This window comes from Pristis pectinata, chromosome 3, assembly GCF_009764475.1.
Source record: "Pristis pectinata isolate sPriPec2 chromosome 3, sPriPec2.1.pri, whole genome shotgun sequence".
Taxonomy (NCBI): domain Eukaryota; kingdom Metazoa; phylum Chordata; class Chondrichthyes; order Rhinopristiformes; family Pristidae; genus Pristis; species Pristis pectinata.
In genome coordinates this window covers 139,355,415-139,377,508 of record NC_067407.1, presented here as the reverse complement: position 1 = coordinate 139,377,508, position 22,094 = coordinate 139,355,415, and the positions used below count along the sequence as shown (strand labels likewise).

The 22,094-nt window shown below is 45.7% G+C and overlaps 1 protein-coding gene across 3 annotated transcripts in view; it reads right to left on the bottom strand.

Annotated features, from left to right (window-relative positions):
• cd109 (CD109 molecule) overlaps positions 1 to 16,861 on the bottom strand; it is a 159,180-nt gene extending 142,319 nt beyond the window's left edge. For all 3 annotated transcript variants that reach the window (XM_052011714.1, XM_052011716.1, XM_052011715.1), the window contains exons 1-2: positions 16,275 to 16,861; positions 11,536 to 11,696 (exon numbers count right to left, since the gene is read on the bottom strand). In XM_052011714.1, coding sequence (XP_051867674.1) covers positions 11,536 to 11,696; positions 16,275 to 16,351 — 238 coding nt within the window. In that variant the 5' untranslated portion in view covers positions 16,352 to 16,861. The remainder of the gene's footprint in view (positions 1 to 11,535; positions 11,697 to 16,274) is intronic.
• Between the last annotated feature and the right edge of the window lie 5,233 nt (positions 16,862 to 22,094).

Here is a 22,094-nt window from a genome sequence, read left to right as displayed (position 1 = left end):
AAAATAATCAAAGAGGGAAATAAAATGAAATGTGATTCAGTCTTAACATATAGACAAACATAAGAATATAAGAAGTTAGAGCAGGATCAGCTCCTCCATCCCTATACACCATTTATAAGGTTGATGGCTGGCATTCTGCCTCAGTACCATTTCTCGGCACAGTCTCCATATCCTCTCAGTCCCTCAGTGCCCAGAACTCTGGAGATCTCTATTTTGAATGGCCGTAAGATATAGGAGTAGATTTAGGCCATTCGGCCCATCGGGTCTGCTGCACTCATTCAATCATGATGAATATTTCTAAACCCCATTCTCCTGCCTTCTCCCGGTAACGCTTAACCCCCTCACCAATCACAAACCTATCAATCTCTGCCTTAAATACACCCAATGACTCGGCCTCCACAGCCCTCTGTGGCAACAAATTCCACAGATTTACCACCCTCTGGCTGAAGAAATTCCTCCTCATCTCAGTTCTAAACAGACATCCCTTTATTCTGAGGCTGTGCCCTCAGATCCTAGACTCTCCCACTGATGGAAACATCCTCTCCAAGTCCACTCTATCCAGGCTTTTCAGTAACCCATAGGTTTCAATGAGATCCCCCCTCATCCTACAGAACTCCATTGAGTACAGGCCCAGAAACATCAAACATATGTCAAGCCTTTCATTCTCAGGACCATTCTTGTGAACCTCCTCTGGACCCTATCCGGGGCCAGCACATCTTTCCTTAAAATACAGGGACCAAAATTGCTCATCATGAGATTCCTCACAAATAGCTCCACATCTGACAACCACAATGTCTGAGCATCCATGGTAGAGAATTCCAAAAATTCACCTCCCTCTGGGTGAAGAACTTTCTCCTCATCTCAGTCCTAAACAGTCTACCCTTTAATCTCATACTGAGCTCCTGGTCCTCGACCCGTCAACAGGAGAAATATTCTCCCTGAATCCAGCTTCTGGTGCCCTGTAAGAATTTTGTAAGTGTTGATAAGATCTCCTCTCATTCTTCTAAACTTCAGAGTTTAGAATTCAGAGTCTCAGTCCAGTGAATGAAAAAAAACTGAAGATGCTGAAAATGTTGTAAACACTCAGCAGGTCAGGCAGCATCTGTGGAGAGAGAAACAAGAGTTAATGTTTAAAGTTGAAGACCCTTAGTCAGAACTGGGAAATTGGGAAAACAAAATTAAAGTTGTCATGAGGGTGGGGGAGGGATGGAAAAGACAAGGCCAGGGTTGCCATGGGGATAAGCGATCGATACTTCAGTTGAGGCCAGGCAGTGGGAATGTCATACAGCACAGAAACAGGCCCTTCGGCCCAACTCGTCCATGCTGACCAAGATGCCCATCCAAGCTAGTCCCATTTGCCTGCATTTGGCCCATATCCCTCTAAACCTTTCCCATCCACGTCTTTTAAACATTGTTATTGTACCCGCCTCTACCACTTCCTCTGGCAGCTCGTTCCACATAACCACCACCCTCTGTGTGAAAAACTTGCCCCTCAGGTCCCCTTTTAAATCTTTCCCCTCTCACCTTAAATCTATGACCTCTAGTTTTAGACTCCCCTACCCTGGGGAAAAGACTGCGACCATCCACCTTATCTATGCCCCTCATGATTTTATAGACCTCTATAAGGTCACCCCTCTGTCTGTGGGGAAGAACACTTTTTACCTATTGATCAGTGATACCCTGGAACTTGCTGGCCCCATAGCGCTGGAAGCGAAAATGATCAGTGAGTCCAAAAGAAAATTGGAGGGGCACTTGGGGGAAATAAACGCAGGACTAAAGGGGGAGGGAGGGGAATGTAACTGAGTGGATTGCTCTGCACAAGAGCCCGCATGGACTTGACTGGCCAAATGGTCTCCTTCTGGGATGAAGTAATCCTGTTGATTGGATAGTGAGGGAAGTTGGAGAGAGAGAACACAGACAAGGCAACGTTAAAGCTGCGATACGTGGACTTGTAGAAAATACCCAGCTGGTCAGGCGGCATTAACGGAGAGAGAAAAACTGAGCTAGCCACTCCTCAAGCAGCAAAACCATCATTCCTGGAACCGGTCTCGTGTCAGAAGCTAACTTGAAGGAGACATGGAGAGACTGCAGATGCTGGAACCTGGAGCAACACACAATGTGCTGGAGGAACTCGGCGGGTCAGGCAGCATCTGTGGAGGGAGAAGGATGGTCGATGTTTTGGGTCGAGACCATGCATCGTGGAGAAGATATTGATTTACAAGTGCATTACCTCCTCATTAGCATCCACATCCTCATTTTCAAATCATACAGAATGACCGTGGATAAGGGCAAAGCCATTCAGCCCATCAATCCCATGCAGAGAGCAATCCAATAACTACCAATCAAAACTCTTCCATAGACCCGTCCCCTCCATGTCTCTGTGACTTCCTCCAACTCACCAGGATCTCCCCACTCCTCATTCTCACACTCCTCTGTTACTGACTCTACCCTCAGTTCCCTGCGCTCCCTCTTGGCCCTGTAATCCAACCCCCAAACCTTCTATCCTCTGCACCCTCCCTCCCTTCTCTCTAACGTCCTCAGAACTTGAAAGAAGGTATGAATTTCTGTAGCTCCATTCACCCAAGTTTCTTCACCCAGAGAGTGGTGAGCCTTTGGAATTCTCGACCCAAGAGGGCTGTGGAGGTTGGCTCACTGTGTGCATTCAAGGCAAAGGTCGATAGCCTTTTGGAGATAATATGGGATACGAGGTTCATGCAGGAAAGCGGTGACAAGATCACACACCATTTATTGAATGGCAGAACTGATATGAAGGTTGAATGGAGCAACACATAAAATGCTGGAGGAAATCAGTGGGTCAGGCAGCATCTATGGGGGAAAATGGACAGTCAACATTTCGGGCCAAGATCCTTCATCTAAGTCTCAACCCAAAACGTTGACTGTCCACCTCCGTCCACAGATGCTGCCTGGCCCAATGATTCCTCCAGTGGTTTGTTTTTCCAGTATCTGCAGCCTCTTGTGTCTGCTGGGGGTTGAATGGTGCGACAGGTATGAAGCTTGGATGACCCGCTTCACGTCCTTATTGTTTCCTTATTATTATTTCTGGGTGTCCCAGAAGGCTTCTCAGCCGGTGTCGTTTCTGAAGTGCAGCTGCTACTATGTTACAGAGTCATAGAATCATAGTCATGGAGCTACACAGCATGGAAACAGGCCCTTCAGCCCAATTGGTCCATGCTGACCAAGGTTCCCGCACAGGTCGATAGGGTTGTTAAGAAGGTGTATGGAGTGTTGGCCTTCGTTAGTCGGGGTACTGAGTTCAAGAGCTGCCAAACTATATCACGTTTAAACTTAGAAAAAATTAGGAGTGGCACTGTTGATTCTTCGCTTAAATTTAAGGAAGTTTGGAGTCCATTTACTCAATATTTTCATATGATATAGATCCCTTTTCAATAATCTTTGAACTTAGAGGAGCGGAGTTGACAACATAATAACGCTCTTTGTTCATCGAGAAATATCAGTCCAGTGTTTTTTACTTTTGAATTTTTTTTAGTTTGTTTCGTTTTATTACTTACAATATTTTTTTCTTTTCGATTTGGTTTTGTTTTATATAAAAAATCTTTTTCTTTCTCCTTTTGATTTTTTTTTTGTAATATATTCATTTGCCAAGAAACCGTGGGGCCTAGAATATATTTTTTATTCTTTATGACTATATATGTCATGATCGTCCTCCCGATCTCTTTGTATTACGTGTATAATTACCAATGTTTTATGTATCAATCTGTATTAATTTGAAAATTAAAAAAAAGATTGAAAAAGAAAGAAAGAGCCGTGAGGTGATGTTGCAGCTCTATAGAACTCTGGTTAGACCACACTTGGAGTATTGTGTTCAGTTCTGGTCACTTCATTATAGGAAGGATGTGGAAGCTTCAGAGAGGGTGCAGAGGAGATTTACCAGGATGCTGCCTGGATTGGAGAGCATGTCTTATGAGGATAGGTTGAGTGAGCTAGAGCTTTTCTCTTTGGAGAGAAGGAGGATAAGAGGTGATGATAGAGGTGTACAAGATGATAAGAGGCATAGATCGAGTGGACAGTCAGAGACTTTTTCCCAGGGCAACAATGGCTAACACGAGGGGACATAATTTTAAGGTGATTGGAGGAAGGTGTAAGGGGGATGTCAGAGGAAAGTTTTTTACACAGAGAATGATGGGTGTGTGGAACGCACTGCCGGCAGAGGTTGTGGGGTTAGATATATTAGGGACATTTAAGAGACTCTTAGATAGACGCATGAATGATGGAGAACTGGAGGGCTGCATGGGATGGAAGGGTTAGATATATCTTAGAGCAGGGTAAAATGTCGGTACAACATTGTGGGCCGAAGGACCTGTACTGCGCTGTAGTGTTCTATGTTCTAAGATGTCCCATCCAAGCTAGTCCCATTTGCCAGCATTTGGCCCACATGTAACAACCATTCCACTGACAATAAGACCCACAAGCAGCCATGTAATAACGACCGGTTGTCATGATGGTTGAAGGATGAAGATCAGTCAGGACTCCAGGGAAAATTCTCTTGGTGCCATGATATCTTTTACCTTGAATCATGGCTTGGTTTGGCAACTGTTCTGCCTGAGACTGCAAGAAACTGCAGAGAGTTATGGACACAGCTCAGCACATCAGGGAGACCAGCCTCCCCTCCATGGACTCTGTCTACACTTCTCCCTGCCTCGGTAAAGCAGCCAACATAATCAAAGACCTCACCCACCCCAGACATACTCTCTTCTCCCTTCTCCCATCAGGTAGAAGATACAAAAGCCTGAAAGCACGTACCACCAGGCTGAAGGACAGCTTCTATCCTGTTGTTATAAGAGTATTGAATGGACCTCTTCAGAATCAGAATTAGAATTAGTATCAGATTTATTACCACTGACTTATCTGACGTGAACTTGTACGATAAGATTGAGTCTTGACCTCACAATCTATGGCCTTGCACCTTATTGTCTGCCTGCACTGCACTTTCTCTGTAACTGTAACATTTTATTCTGCATTCTATTATTGTTTTCCCTTGTACTACCTCAATGCACCGATGTGATAAGATGATCTGTATGGATGGTATGCAAAACAAAGTTTTTCACTGTATCTCGGTACATGTGACAATAGTAAACCAATTTACCAATATACCACTTGAAAATACAGTCAAGCTGTTGGTGTATTACTTTGCCTGAATTGGCCCTCCTAACAGTATAGCACTCTCTTTGTATTAAACTGGAATATCATCCTAAATTCTTGCACCTGACATACTGGAGTGGAATTTGAATCCACAACTTGGCGCAGACAAAAGAGTGGAATCTACCCTGCTGCTGTTGAAATATTGAGCTTGGCCCCTTTAACCAAACTTTTTGTCATCTCCCTTTATATCAGTGTCAAATTGTGTTTGATAATATTCCCGGGAAGTGCCTTGGGACATTTTTCTGGTGTCAAATAAATGTCAGATTATTGTACCACCCATCCTAAACAAACTCCCTTGTAATCAAAAAAATGAAAAAAAAACTGCAGATGCTGGAAATCTGAAATAAAAACAGAAAATGCTGGAAACACTCAGCAGGTCAGGCAGCATCTGTGGAAAGAGAAATAGAGTTAATATTTCTAGTGACAGATTTGCTAGGTGTTTCAAACATTTTTTGCTTTTATTTCAGATAGACAGGTCTTTAGGCTACAGGGTAGTGGAGGAGTATGGGGAACAGGCAAGCTACTGGTGCTAAGGCCTAGATCAGATCAGTCATTATTTCACTGAATGGTGAAGTAGGTTTGAGGGGCTAAATGACCTACTCCTGTTTCTATTTCTTACAATGTGCTGCGCATAGCATGCTCCTGTAGATAACAATGTGATAATTACCAGATTCTTTCTGTTCGTGACATTCATTGAGGAATAAAAATTGGCAAAGTCTACTCTCCTTTTGTAATAATACTAATCTACTGTCTTATACCAGAGGGCATACATTTCAGGTGAGAGTGGGAAAGTTCAAAGGAGATGTGCGGGGCAAGTTTTTTACACACAGTGGTGGGTGCCTGGAATGTGCTGCCAGGGGTGGCGGTGGAGGCAGATACGATAGAGGGTTTAAGAGGCTCTTAGATAGGCACGTGAATGTGCAGAGAATGGAGGGATATGAGATATGGGTCATGTGCAGGCAGAAGGGATTAGTTTAATTTGGCATCATTCAGCACAACATCGTGGGCCAAAGGGCCTGTTCCTGTACTCTATGTTCGATGTATGTTCTAATGGCCACGGACCTTTTGCATTCACTAGTGAGAGTGGACAAGGTATGGGTTAAACCTGTCACCTGAAAGGTGGGACCTCAGACAGTGGAGCATTCCCTCAACGTTGTAATTGGAGAGTGTGCCTGGATTTTTGTGGGGCACAACCTTCTGAATCAGAGACAAGAGCGTTATTCTGAACCACAGTAGTCCCATGAAAAAATAGTGGGCTAGCTCACTGCAACACTAATTCCCAAAAGGAGCAGAACACACAGTTCAAGGGAGATGAGAAGGGAAATGCATGTGCAAAAGAAATAAGACCAGCTTGGATTTCTTTGGTGGCTTTTGTAAGTGTTCTAATTATCTCTGTAAAAGGCATTGGTCCAACAATGTTCTTAAAACCTGATCCCTCACATATAAAGTACCAGTGACACCCAACTAGTCAGTCTCCCAGCCCTCTATTCTTTCCACAATAGCAATGTGTTAAGCCTCTGGTATCAGTGGGGAGAGATAAAAACAAGAAACACGGAAGCAAGTCCCCCATTCAGACGCACAATGAATTCCGAGGGTAGCAAAAGTTTAAGGTGAACAACTTGACAACAAACTTGTTGGGTGAGAGGCAAAGACTGCCCAATAAATATTGTTCGGAAACGTTCCCCAGGGTTAGGATTTCATAATGTCATGCACATTACTTTGGAAACATAAGCTTGTTATTTGTCGATGTTGGTCAACTTGGGGTCAATATATCCCTCAAAGATGCCATACAATCCTGTCACAGACATGAAAGCCTTATTCTCTGCCAACGTCTTTCAAACCGTAAACAGAAACTGATATGAGATTATTTTTAATCAACTTCAATGTGGTCCTTTTAAATCAATGGATTGGTGAGTCAATTATACATCATCTTGGTATTATTTCTTTTGACCCATTTAGAAAAGGGCTGCAATACAATATTCAACAGCTTCCCCCTCTGATCTTTGTGAGTGTAATGTTTATCTTAAGGTGCTATAATCTTACACGTTCACTCTGCAAACTTTTCTCACCTCAGCGGATGTCAAGAAGGCAGGGTGCTGGTGATATGTGGCAGGAGATTGGCTGAATAAGGAGGAGTAGCATTGACAACCAGCGCTACCTCCACGAATGCAGAATGCAGTGGTGTGTTTGAAGTTCAATGATCTCACCAGGGCAAACAAGATTATACACCAATTACTCTCAGATTACTTCCTTGGACACCCTGCTTAACAATACCCTTTTTACCTTCTAGCATTAACTTTTCTAGTAATGAATGACACAGATAATGTTGTTATCTATTTCCCCTAACAGCAATACTTTTACGGACCCCTCCCCGGACCTTTTTATTCTGGCTTCTGCCCTCTTCCTTTCCAGTCCAGTTGAAGGGTCTCGACCTGAGACGTCAACTGTTCATTTTCCTCCATAGGTGCTGCCTGACCTGCAGAGTTCCTGCAGCATTTTGTGTGTGTTGCTCCAGATTCCAGCATCTGCAGAATCTCCTGTGTTGCCCTTCGTACTCAGTTTTTCCACTTCAGTAAGGCTGCGCTGCCCCATTTCAGTTCAAAGGTCCCGAAAGCATGTACCGCCAGGCATAAGGACAGCTTCTATCCCGCTGTTATAAGACTATTGAATAGTATGGTATGATAAGGTGGACTCTTGACCTCACAATCTACCTCGTTATGGCCTTGCACCTTATTGTCTGCCTGCACTGCACTTTCTCTGTAACTGTGACACTTTATTCTGCATTCTGTTATTCCCTTGTACTACCTCACTGCACTGTTGTAATGAAATGATCTATATGAACAGTACGCAAGACAAGTTTTTCACTGTACCTCGGTACATGTGACAATAATAAACCAATAAACCAATGGCAGGACTCTTAGCAGTGTGGAGGAGCCGAGGGATCTTGGGGTCCACGTCCATAGATCCCTCAAGGTTGCCGCGCAGTTCGATAGAGTTGTTAAGAAGGTGTATGGAGTGTTGGCCTTCATTAGTCGGGGTATTGAGTTCAAGAGCCGCAAGGTGATGTTGCAGCTCTGTAGAACTCTGGTTAGACCACACTTGGAGTATTGTGTTCAGTTCTGGTTGCTTCAGTATTGGAAGGATGTGGAAGCTTTAGAGAGGGTGCAGAGGAGATTTATCAGGATTGGAGAGCATGTCTTATGAGGATAGGTTGAGTGAGCTCGGGCTTTTCTCTTTGGAGAGAAGGAGGATGAGAAGTGACTTGACAGAGGTGTACAAGATGATAAGAGGCATAGATCGAGTGGACAGTCAGAGACTTTTTCCCAGGGCGACAATGGCTAACACGAGGGGACGTAATTTTAAGGTGATTGGAGGAAGGTATAAGGGGGATGTCAGAGATAAATTTTTTACACAGAGAGTGGTGGGTGCATGGAACGCACCGCCTGCAGAGGTTGTGGGGGCAGATAAATTAGGGCCATTTAAGAGACTCTTGGATAGACACATGAATGATAGAGAAATGGGAGGTGATGTGGGAGGGAAGGGTTAGATAGATCTTAGAGAAGGATAAAATGTCGGTACAACATTGTGGGCTGAAGGGCCTGTACTGTGCTGTAGTGTTCTATGTCCTGTGTTCTATGCTCATGAACCAGTTGTCTGTGGAATCTTGCTCTGCACACTTTGGCTGCCATGCTCTCTACATCGCAATTGCCTTTGTACAGGTAGTCCCCGGGTTATGCAAGGGTTCCATCCCTGAGATCTGTCCGTGTGCCAATTTTTCTGTAAGTGAGAATAATTTCCCCCCCAAACCAAGATAAAAGCCCATTGCCCAGAATCGCTGAGCCTCCCCTTCCTGATGTACAGCTTCATTTTCTCTCAGTAACACATCGTACTGCCATCTGTTTTCTATCACTATCTATATTGTATCGCTCTGCATACACTTCCCGTATCTCTTTCATTTCATTGAATATCTTCTATGTTCACCCTACCACCACCCATAATTAAACTAATAGAATGTATACTGTTTCCAGTTGTTAATGAATACCACAGAACAGTTTAGTATTATTTGTCATGCCAACAAAACATTTCAAAGTCAAAGTCAAGTGTGTTGTCACATGCACAAGTGCCTGTATGCACAGGTGCAATGAAAAACTTACTTGGAGTAACACATAGTAAACCTTATGTATGGGAGAATTTGTGTAAAGTCGGATTTCCGTGAGTCAGATTTTCCATAACCCGGTGAGCCCCCTGTACTTTGAACCTGTCCTTCTCTCCCACAACCACTTGACCTAACTCACGAGCAACACTTCACACTCTCTCTGCCTGATGAGAAGCAGTCGCCCTGAAGGTCTGGACAGAGTCAAAAGGGGAGGCATCTCTGGATGATTGACAGCACTCAAGGGAGCTGGAGAAGTTTGGAGTAAATTAAGGTGTGACACTGGAAATTGTGGAGGGCAGAACTCCTGGCTCTGGTGTGAAGGGATGGGTAGTTGTCTGAAAAGAATGATGCTTCGGAAACTTTGTTCTGGAAATGCAGTGACACTGTGTCCGATTGTTGAAACAGGGTGGGTCCAGGGAACATGACGACTATTGTGTGGCCTTTAATAACTTCTCCCCAACCACTTCCTCACAAGGAGGACCTGACTGGTGGTTGTAATAGGACAACATCGAGGTGGCAGACGAACACCAGAATCAATCTTCTGGGAACGCCAAGTTTAACAAGAAAGATCTGTATTATCACAGCTTGTTCCATAACCTCGGGCACTGTAAGTCAATCAAGCACTGAGGTGCAGTCAATGTTGTAATGTGGGAAACAAGAGAATCAACTTGTGCACAGCCACAAGGTAAAGAGCAAGGAATCTCTTTACAGATTTGGATTGTGAGGTAAATATTTCCCAGAACATTGAGGATAATACCTTGCTCTCTCAAAATAATGCCTTTTGCCTCTACTGAAGGCAAAGTTGAGTTTAACATAGAACGTAGAACAGTACAGCACTGGAGAGGCCATTCAGCCCACGATGTTGTGCCGATCCCTTCACATTCATCTAACTAAAAGCCTCTTAAACTCCACCAAACTGCCTGCTTCCACTACTACCCCCGGTGACCCATTCCAGGTACCTACCACTCTTTGTGTAAAAAACTTGCCCCTCGCTTCGCCTTTAAGCTTCCCCCCTCTAAGCTTAAAAGCGTCCCCTCTGGTGTTGGACATTTCTACCCTGGGGAAAAGATTCTGACTGTTTACCCTATCTGTGCTTCTCATAATGTTAAAAACCTCTATCAGATCTCCCCTCAGCCTCCGATGCTCCAGAGAGAACAACCCAAGTTTGTTCAACCTTTCCTTATAGTTCACACCATCTAATCCAGGCAGCATCCTGGTGAACCTCTTCTGCACCCTCTCCACAGTCTCCACATCCTTCTGATAATGGAGTGACCAGAACTGCACGCAATACTCCATGTGCAGTCTGACTAAAGTTTTACACAGCTGCAGCATGACTCCCTTACTCTTATACTCGACACCCCTACCAATGAAGACAAGCGTTCCACATGCCTTCTTTACCACCTTATCCACTTATGTAACCACTTTCAGTGAACTATGGTATTGGTATTGGTTTATTATTGTCACTTGTACCGAGGTACAGTGAAAAACTTGTCTTGCATACCGATCATACAGGTCAATTCATTACACAGTGCAGATACATTGAGTTAGTACAAGTAAAAACAATGACATTACAGAGTAAAGTGTCGCAGCTACAGAGAAAGTGCAGTGCAATAAGGTGCAAGGTCACAACAAGGTAGATCGTGAGGTCAGAGTCTATCTCATCGTATAAGGGAACCGTTCAATAGTCTTATCACAGTGGGGTAGAAGCTGTTCTTAAGCCTGACCTGGACCCCAAGATCCCTCCGAACCTCAATGCTGTTAAGAGGCCTACCATTAACTTTCTTTCATTTGACCTTGCACCTTATTGCACTGCACTTTCTCTGTGGCTGTGACACTTTACTCTGTACTGTTATTGTTTTTACCTGTACTACATCAACGCACTCTGTACTAACTCAATGTAACTGCACTGTGTAATGAATTGACCTGTACGATCGGTATGCAAGACAAGTTTTTCACTGTACCTCGGTACAAGTGACAATAATAAACCAATACCAATACCTCCCAAAGTGCAACACCTCACACTTGCCCAGTTCGTCAGGAGATCCGACTTGGATTATGGACTCCAGCCTCTGGACGGGACAGGACCCCACCAATTTCCTGGACCACAGCCCAGGAGTGCTGAGGCAAACCTCTGCCCTACTTCACCTGGTGCACCTTCAGAAGGACATTTACCACCCTCATTACTCCGGGCCTCTTACCTGGGTGGAAAGTGCCTTCAGCACTGCTCAGGTTCCTCCCGTCCTTGCCGAAGTGCGCTGTTATTCTCAAGGGGCTCTGGCTTCCCTCCAGCAGGCTGACGCTGAAGGTCATATTGAGTCTGGTCAACAGCTTCCTCGGTGCCGTGATGATGTAGGTCGGTCTTCGAAGCACAACGAAACAAAAACAAGGTTACTTGGTTAATCCCACCACCCAAATCGTCTTTCTCTAACCAGTTCCCCGTCGGCACAGTGGCGCAGCAGGTAGAGCCGCCGCCTCACAGCTCCAGCGACCCGGGTTCGATCCTGACCTCGGGCGCTGTCTGGGTGGAGTTTGCACGTTGTCCCTGTGATCTGGTGGGTTTCCTCCCACATCCCAAAGCCATGTAGGTTTGTTGGTTAATTGGCAGCTGTAAACTTCCCCTAGTGTGTAGGCGAATGGTGGAATCCAGGGGGAGAGAGAGAGGAGAACAAAATAGGATGAGTGCAAACGCTTGATGGTCAGCACAGAATCAGTGGGCCAAATGGCCTGTTTCCATGCTGTATGACTGTGACCATCACTCTATTATTCCCACCATTATTGGTATTGGTATTGGTACTGGTTTATTATTGTCACTTGTACCAAGGTACAGTGAAACACTTGTCTTGCATACCGATGGTACAGGTCACTTCATTACACAGTGCAGTTACATTGAGTTAGTACAGAGTGCATTGATGTAGTACAGGTAAAAACAATAACGGTACAGAGTAAAGTGTCACAGCTACAGAGAAATTTGGTATGTAGGGATTGTTGGATTCCACTGTTTTAAGTAGTTTATTTAACATGTCTAGTGTTTAATACACCTCAAGCGGCTGCACAGGGAATGGCCGCTTCTTAGCTTATTGGTTCGTCCATCAGGTGAATATGTGGGTTCTCATTGGTTGATTTTGCCACAGATACCTAATAGGTTTCCTGTTGTTAGCTAAGGAGTACCTCTTACCTCAGGTATGAAAGGTGTCGTTATTTGGTTAATGACTCTCTTGTTTATCTCTATCTCTCTCTTGCCTCTATCCTTCTCTCGCCTCTATCTCTCTCTTGCCTCTATCCTTCAAGGGTGACCAGCCTTCACAGGTGATGTCAGAAGGCTCTGCTTCACAAAAGAGGGAAGGGAATTCTCTCTCACAAAAACTAGAAACCAGAGGGGTCAGCTAAAATAGTCATATGTGAGATTGCTGCATTTCCGTGTGTTAAGGGATATGAAATTGAATAAAAAGAACAAAATGCAGGTGCTGGAAATCTAAACTGCCCACAGAGAATGTTGATAACGGTGGAAGTGTTCAGTCAGTCAGGCAGGATCTGCAGAGGGAGAAAACACAAGTCTGATACAAACTGGAAAGAATTGTTATTTGAAATTGTTATATTCAAAGTTAAATCCTGAGGATTGTAACCTGTCCATATGGAAGATGAGATACAGTTCCTTGAGCTTATGTTGGGTTTTGTTGGAAGAGATTAAGATATTTTTATTAGTCGCATGTACATCGAAACACACAGTGAAATGCATCTTTTGCGTAGAGTGTTCTGGGGGCAGCCCGCAAGTGTCGCCACGCTTCCGGTGCCAACATAGCACGCCCGCAACTTCCTAACCCGTACGTCTTTGGAATGTGGGAGAAAACCGGAGCACCCGGAGGAAACCCACGCAGACAGGGGGAGAACGTACAAACTCCTCACAGACAGCGGCGGGAATTGAACCCGAGTCGCTGGCGCTGTAGTAGCGTCGCGCTAGTCGCTATACAATGTCAGAGGAGGGAACAGGAATGGGGAATGGGAGCGGGAGTGATAGTGGGATTGTGATTGAGGATTAACGGCCGGGCAACCAACGGCTCAGGGTCGCCAGTAACGACTGAATGGAGCTGTTTTCAAAATGGTCACTCCATATATTCTGATAGAATCATAGAGTTATAGACTCAGAGTCATACAGCACTGAAAAAGGCCCTTCGACCCAACTGGTTCATGCTGGCCAAGATGCCCATCTAAGCTAGTCCCACTTGCCGGTGTTTAGCCCACGTCCCTCTAAACTTTTCCTATCCATGTACCCGTCCAGATGTCTTTTAAATGGTGTTAGTTTGCCTGCCTCAACCACTTCCTCTGGCAGCTCGTTCCATATACCTACCACCCTTTGCATGAAGAAGTTGCCCCTCAGGTCCCTTTTAAATCTCTCCCCTTTCACCTTAAACCTATGCCCCCTAGTTTTTGATTCCCTGTCCCTAGGAAAAAACTTGTGTGCATTTGGTAAAGCAGCCAACATAATCAAAGACCCCACCCACCCCACACATTCTCTCTTCTCTCCCACTCCACCCCCTCATCTGAGGAAGTAAAGGGTTAAGAAACTGTGACTGACTGTAACTGTACATATAACTGATGGAAAAATACTTCGCAAGCAAGAGCACGCAAGCTACTGACTCAGGGATAGGTGATAATTACTGTGTCCGGAACCTTGGTTGCAGACCAGTTATGTTAGACAATAGGGGTACTGGGTGCAATAAACAGAGAGTGGGAAGCTTGTCCTAAACAATGAGGGTGATACCTGTCTTTGAATCTCTTGATTATAAATCAATTATGTTGGACAATAGGTGCAATGTTTGTCTTTGGATCTCTGAGGCCTGACCGAAACTCGCGGTGCCGCATTCATTAAGTGTGCGTGACAATATCCGTATAAATTTCTGTCTGCTCCTTTGTATGGGGGAGATCTTGTGAAGCAACTCTCAACGAGTGCTGAAAAAACCTCTCCTTAGCGGTATACTGCTAATAAATGCGTTTTATCGAATCAAGCTGGTGGCACTGTGTTACTTTGCAGCGGACAGAAGTGGGAACTTAAAATCGGGACAACACATCGGGCAGGAGATACAAAAGTCTGAAAGCTCGCACCACTAGGCTCAAGGACAGCTTCTATCTCACTGTTACAAGAGTATTGAACGGTCCCCTGGCATGATAAGATGGACTTTTGACCTCACAATCTACCTAATTATGGGCTTACACATTATTTAATATCTGCCTGCGTTGCACTTTCTCTGTAACTGTAACACTATATTCTGCATTCTGTTATTGTTTTCCCTTGTACTACCTCAATGTACTAATGTGATGAAATGATCTGTATGGCTGGCATGCAAAGCAGTTTTTCACTGTACCTCAGTAGATAAGATATCTTTATTAGTCACATATACATCAAAACACACAGTGAAATACATCTTTTGCATAGAGTGTTCTGGGGGCAGCCCACAAGTGTCGCCACACTTCCGGTACCAACATAGCATGCCCACAACTTCCTAACCCGTACGTCTTTGGAATGTGGGAGGAAACCGGAGCACCCAGAGGAAACCCATGCAGACACGGGGAGAACGTACAAACTCCTTACAGACAGCGGCCGGAATTGAACCGGGGTTGCTGGTGCTGTAATAATGTTACACTAATCGCTACCCTACCATGCCTGGCCTAATAAACCAATTTACCATTTGCCATTTTATATCAGAGAAACCAAACGCAGGTTGGGTGACCACTTTGTAGAACATCTCCATTCAGACTGCAAGAACAGCCCTGAGCTGCCAATTGTATCTCACTTTAACTCTCCATCCCACTTGAACCTTTGACCTCCTACGCTGTTCCATTGAAGCCCAACATGATCTTGAAGAACAGCATCCCATCTCCCTCACATAGATGGAGATTGGATAGCCTGGGACCTTTTCACCTGAAGCGTAGGAGGCTGAGGGGTGACCTTATAGAGGTTTATAAAGTCATGAAGGATGTTGATAAGGTGGCTGGTCACAGTTTCCCAGCATAGGGGAGTCTAAAGAGGACATAGGTGAGAGGGGAATAATTTTAAAGGGATCTGAGGGGCAAGTTTTTCACCCAGAGGGTGGCGGGTACACGGAACGAGCTGTCAGAGGAAGTGGTTGAGGCAGGTACAATTACAACATCTAAAAGACACTTGGACAGGTACATGGATAGGAAAGGTTCAGAGGGATATGGGCCAAATGCAGGGAAGTGGGACTAGCTTGGTGGGCACTATGGTCGGCATGGACAAGTTGGGCCAAAGGGCCTGTTTCTGTGCTGTATGACTCTAACTCTGCGACATTTCGGATAAACTGATTGGATGGTGGTAAAGAACAAGAATCCTGACCGAGACCTGATTTTCACTCTGTTATTTCCTCTGCCGCAGAAATGCCAAAGGACAGTTTTTGACGCATTTTTTTGCCCTGCTAGTTTCTTTCTTAAGTTTTCTCCTATATCCCCGACAAGCCTCATGACTCACGTACACCAACAGGTGAGTTTACAAAATGCAATAAGGTGTGACTGTAACCATTCAATAACCATTCCGGAGAACCAGGAATCATTAAATCCCAGCAACATTACAAGGTAGACATCGAGATTTTTGGAACTGGCTGATTAACAAGCATTCTCATTACTGAATAATTCACAAAAATGGACAGAACTTGCATTTTAGCAGAAAGACCAACTGAAAAATGTGCAAGCAGATTCCATCCACATTCTCTGCCTGGCTGGAGAACAACAAAGAATGATTTTTTAATTGAAAAATATCTACTTAAAAAAGACGTCCTATTCAGTGAAGACACGAGAAGTTGCAGATGCTGGAATCTGGAGCAAAAAAACAATGCTGGAGGAACTCAGCGGGTCAAGCAGCATCTGTGGGGGGAAGTGGACAGTCGACGTTTGGGGTTGAGACCCTTCATCTGAACCTGGGACTTACCTTGTGGAGCTGCAGCTGGAGGGGGAAGTGAGTAGCAGCAGGGCAGAGACGGACAGAGAACAGGTGAGCGGCTGCATGTTGTTGGGTTCAGGCAGCTTCCTCTCAGCATCCAGCAGTGACCCCGTCCGTGGTACAGCGAGGGAGCAGACCCCTCTCCTACACTCTCTCTCTGGAAATCTCCCACTCTCCCTCTGTGGGTTTCTCTCTCTCTCTCTCTCCCTCTCCCTCTCTCTCTCTCTCTCTCTCTCTCTCTCTCTCTCTCTCTGTCGCACCTTGTCTCTTTCTGGCACACTTGATCTCTGACACTATGGTGTTCTTGCTATAGTACTCTCTCCCTCTCTATCTATCTATCCATCTCTGTGTCTGTGACACTGGTATTCTTGTGAAAGTACTTCCCCCTCTCTGTCTCTACCTCTCTCTCTTTCTCTCTCTCTCTCTCTCTCTCTCTCACAATCAATTTCTGTCTCTGTCTGTGACACTCTGGTATTCTTGCTATATATATTACTCCCCCTGTCCCTCTCTCTGGGACTCTGTGGTACCTCTCCCTATCTCTCTCGCTACCTTTCTGTTCCACTCTCTCAGTTTGACTCTGCCACCCTCTCTCTCTCTCTCTCTCTGTTAAATTGTCTCACTCCGTTCCTGAGCCTCGCCCCTGGCACTGTCCCGTCCCACAAGTCTCTGTACTGCCCCCTCCCTCTCTCTCTCCCAGCCTCTCGATCTGCAGACCAGGTGCGTTGTAGTTAGGGATCTCCTGTGCTCGCTCTCGTGTCTCTCCCTGCCTTTTCTATGCACGGACAGCGCGCCCCCGTTGATGCTTGGGAAGTAAATCTCGCTGCAGAACCTTCAGAAAAGAATTCATTTCCCCCAGTCAATGCTGCTTGACCCGCGGAGTTCCCTCAGAACCAGCCTTCCCGGGAGATACGCACATGTCATATATTGTGACAGATATTCAGGGTCTAAATATTATTTCAAGGTTCAATTCACTGATGTTGGAATTGGGTGTTGCAATAGCTTGTCCTACACCACAGTGGTGAGCACCCTTCAGCAGGCAGTTTATTCTTTGTGTGGGGAAAGGGAGTGATTGAATGCACCCCCGCTTACTGATGACTGCTGCATGCTGTCAGTTCGCATCAGGGTTCTGTGGCCTTTTGCAAGCCCTAGTTGGACGGGGTATCCTGTGAGCTGCAGGTGGACTGAGAGCAGGGGTTGGGATGGACAGAGTGGGGGATTGAGTGGGTGAGGGTGGCTCAGAGCAGATTCTACAAGGGCCCCACTAAACGTCTGTCTCTGCTTCCACGGTGGAACATTGGACAGGATGGACACAGGAAACGAGCAACAATCTGTGTGTGTGTGTGTGTGTGTGTGTGTGTGTGTGTGTGTGTGTGTGTCTGTGTGAGGGGGGGAGGGAGGGAATTGTTGACATTTCTGCTTACAACCCTGCAGCAGGACTGAGAGTGCAGCAGCCAGTATAAGGAGGAGAAGGAGAGGGCTGAGACAAGGGGCCAGAGGTGATTGGTGGACCGAGGAGGGGTGAAGGACGATGGGCAGATGGAGCTGAGGAGAGGAGGGAGACGGTTTCAACTCTCACAGCATCTGCAGTCTCTTGTGTCCCGATAAGTAAATTGGAATCGGTTTATTATTGTCACTTGTACCAAGGTACAGTGAAAAACTTGTCTTGCATACCGTTCATACAGATCAATTCATTACACAGTGCATAGAGGTAGTATAAGGTAAAACAATAACAGAAAGCAGAATAAAGTGTCACAGTTACAGAGAAAGTGCAGTGCAGGCAGACAATAAGGTGCAGGGCCACGACGAGGTAGATTGTGAGGTCAAGAGTCCATCTTATCGTACTGGGAACCATTCAATAGTTTTATAACAGCGGGATAGAAGCTGTTCCTTGAGCCTGTGGTACGTGCTTTCAGGCTTTTGTATCTTCTGCCCAATGGGAGAGGAGAGAAGGGAGAATGTCCGGAGTGGGTGGGGTCCTCTGATTATGCTGGCTGCTTCACCGAGGCAGCAAGAAGTGTAGACAGAGTCATGGAGGGGAGGTTGGTTTCCATTTATGTGCTGGGCTGTGTCCACAAATCTCTGCAGTTTCTTGTGGTCCAGGACAGAGCAGTTGCTGTACCAAGCCATGATGTATCCAGATGGGATGCTTTCTGTGGTGCATTGATAAAAATTGGTAAGTGTCAAAGGGGCATGTCGAATTTCTTTAGCCTCCTGAGGAAGTCGAGGCACTGGATGGTTGATGTTTCAGGTTGAGACCTGCATCAGGACTCAAGAGTGTAGAGTGGAGGCAGGTAGCATGTCTCCCAACTCCCAACTCCACCTCTTCCTCTCCCCCCCACCTGGCTCCACCTACCAATCATCCCCCTCCTCACCTGGTTCCACCTATTGTCTGCCAGCCCCTGCATCACCCCTCCCTCTCACCTCTGTATACTCTACACTCTCAGTCCTGATGCAGACCTCAGCCTGAAACATCGACCATCCAGCAACATGAACAGTAGGCCATTCAGCCCCGTGGGTTCATTCAGCCCATGGAGACTTCCCCATTCATCAGGATCATGCAGATGTTTACCACCACCCCCCCCAACATCCCCATACCCCAAGAATCCTCCAACGTCTAGAAATCTATTCCTCTCAGCTTTGAATGTATTCCCAATGAACTTCCATGACCCATTTGGGTAGAAATTCCAAGGTCCCAAAATGACCACCCCACCGGTTTTCAGGACTGTGGATCCTTGTGCTAGTCTCCCTGGCCAATGAACACCATCCCCACATCTACCCTGCTCAGCCCTGTAAGTATTTTGTAAGGCTCAATGAAGAGCCATAAAGGGGTTTAGCAGCCCGTAGTTAACTCAGCAGGTTTAAATGAAATATGTCTCAGGCTGTTTAAAGCGAGGAAACTGTGAAGGCCTCCAACTAATTTTCTAATCCTTCCTGGCTACTGTAATGCCGCAGAACTGGAAAACTGCTAATGTTGTGTTATGGAGACACACGAGATTGCAGATGCCGGAATCTGGAGCAACAAACGATCTGCTGGAGGAACTCAGTAGATCAGGCAGCATTTGTGGAGGGGGAAGATCCTTTCATTTGGACTGAAAGATTGAGGGGAGATAGCCATTATAAAGATGTGAGAGGAAAGGACGGGGCAAAGAGCTGGGAGGTGATGGGTGGATTCAGGTGAGGAGGGGTAATAGGCAGATGGGGGAGGGGAGGGTAGAAATAGCGAGAGAGGCTGAGAGGTGACAATAGGCAACAAATGGTGGAGTCTGATAGTCGAGGAAGGTGGAGCATGGAATTACGGGATGGAGGTGGGAGGGCAGAGGGGACCAGTGGGAGGATGTGTAGGTGATGGCAGATAGAGTTGGCCGTAGGAGGAAACTGGGTATAGATTAAAGGAACAGAGGGGGAGCAGGTTACCTGAAATTGCAGAATTCAATGTTCATGTCTCAGGAAGGCGCTCCTGCCAGCTCTTGCCTGGCTACCTCCCCTCTATCTTTCAGTCAAGTGAAGGATCTCGACCTGAAACATTGACTTTCCCCTCCACAGATGCTGCCTGACCCACTGAGTTCCTCCAGCAGAGTGTTTGTTGCTCCAGATTCCAGCATCTGTGGTCTCTTGTGTCTCCATCATCAGGGACCCCCACCATCCGGGCCGTGCCCTCTTCTCGATGCTGCCGTCAGGCAGGAGGTACAGGAGCCTGAAGACCCCCACACTTCAAGGTTCAACAACAGCTTTCTTCCTCACTGTCATCGGTTCTTGAACCCACCTGAGAAACCCCAACCACTACCTTTGGACTATGTTTTTTTTCTCTCTTGGTCTTGTTGTTTATTGTATTGTATTGGTTTATTATTGTCACTTGTACCGAGGTACAGTGAAAGCTTGTCTTACAAACCGATCGTACAGGTAAGTTGTAGCAGTTAGTGTAAAACTATTACAGCACAGTGACCCGGGTTCAATTCCCGCCGCTGTCTGTAAGGAGCTTGTACGTTCTCCCCATGGTCTACATGGGTTTCCTCCGGGTGCTCCAGTTTCCTCCCACATTCAACGACGTACGGGTTAGGAAGTTGTGGCATGCTATGTTGGCGCCAGAAGCGTGGCGGACACTTGCGGGCTGCCCCCAGAACACTCTACGTAAAAGGTTCATTTCACTTGTGTGTTTCGATGTACATGTGACTAATAAAGATATCTTATCTCATAATTTAAGTCTATGTTAACTTACATTTGTCTTTGTCTTGTAATTTACTGTGCTGCTGCCTGCAAAATGCTAATTTTCATGGCATTTATACCCTGGGTGTGTGTGCCCATGACAATGATAAACTTGAAAAACTTGAAACCTGATTTGTAGACTCCCCAGGGGCGGAATGTGAGGTGCTGTTCCTCTAGTTCTTTAAAACGGGAACTGATGAACAGCATAGGACACAGTGAGCTGGAGGCTGTTACCATTCAACTCTATGACTCTATCCATGCCTCTGTGAGTAATTACAGGCCAGTTTAACTTCAGTGCAAGGCAAATCATTGGAATCAACTCTGAGGGACGGAACAGACTCTCATTTAGAGAGGCAAAGCTTGATCAGAAGCAGTAAGCATGGTTTTTTTTTAAGAGAATGTCATGTTTGATGAAGTTGACTGCATTTTTTGAGTAGATAGAAAGGAGAGCCTATGATTTAGTTGACATGGATATGAGCAAGGGTTTTGATAAGGTTCTGCATTGCAGATTGCTAAAACAAGTAATTGAAATTGGTTTATTATTGTCACATGTACCGAGATACAGTGAAAAAACTTGTGTTTGCGTGCTGTCCAGAGAGATCATACATCGAGGTAGTATAAAAGGAAAACAATACAGAATGCAGAACATAGTATTAGTTACAGAGATAGTGCAGTGCAGGTAGGCACAGTGCAATGGCCATGACGAGGTAGATCGAGAGATCAAGAGTTCAGCTTTATTGAATAGGAGGTGCATTCAAGAGTCTTATGACAGCGGGTTAATAGTCCTTGGAATCAAGGAAGGCTGATTTCACTTGGGTTACATGGAATGCACACCTGGACTCCACAGAACTTAGGAATGTGGGAAGAATAAAATGAGGATTAGGGTAGGATTAGTGCAAGTGGGTGCTTGATGGTTGGTATGGACTCAGTGGGTCAAAGGGCCATACTCTTTGACTCTATGACTTGATGTCTCAGTACTCAGTTGCTTGCTGTTTATAGAATATAGAACATAGAAAAAGAACATAGAAAAACTACAGCACAATTCAGGCCCTTTGGCCCACAAAGCTGTGCCGAACATGTCCCTACCCTAGAAGTTACTAGGCTTACCCATAGCCCTCTATTTTCTCATCTCCATGTACCTATCCAACAGTCTCTTAAAAGACCCTATCGTATCCGCCTCCACCACCATTGCTGGCAGCCCATTGATTGCATTCACCAATCTCTGAGTAAAAAAACTTACACCTGACACCTCCTCTGTACCTACTCCCCAGTACCTTGAACCTATGTCCTCTTGTGGCCACCATTTCGGCCCTGAGGAAAAGTCTCTGACTATCCACCCAATCAATGCCTCTCATCATCTTATACACCTCTATCAGGTCCCCCCTCATCCTCCGTCATTCCAAGGAGAAAAGGTCGAGTTCCCTCAACCTACTTTCATAAGCCATGCTCTGCATTCCAGGCAGCATCCTTGTAAATCTCCTCTGTACCCTTTCTATGGCTTTCACATCCTTCCGGTAGTGAGGTGACCAGAACTGAGCACAATACGCCAAGTGGGGTCTGACCAGGGTCCTATATAGCTGCAACAATACCTCTCGGCTCCTAAAT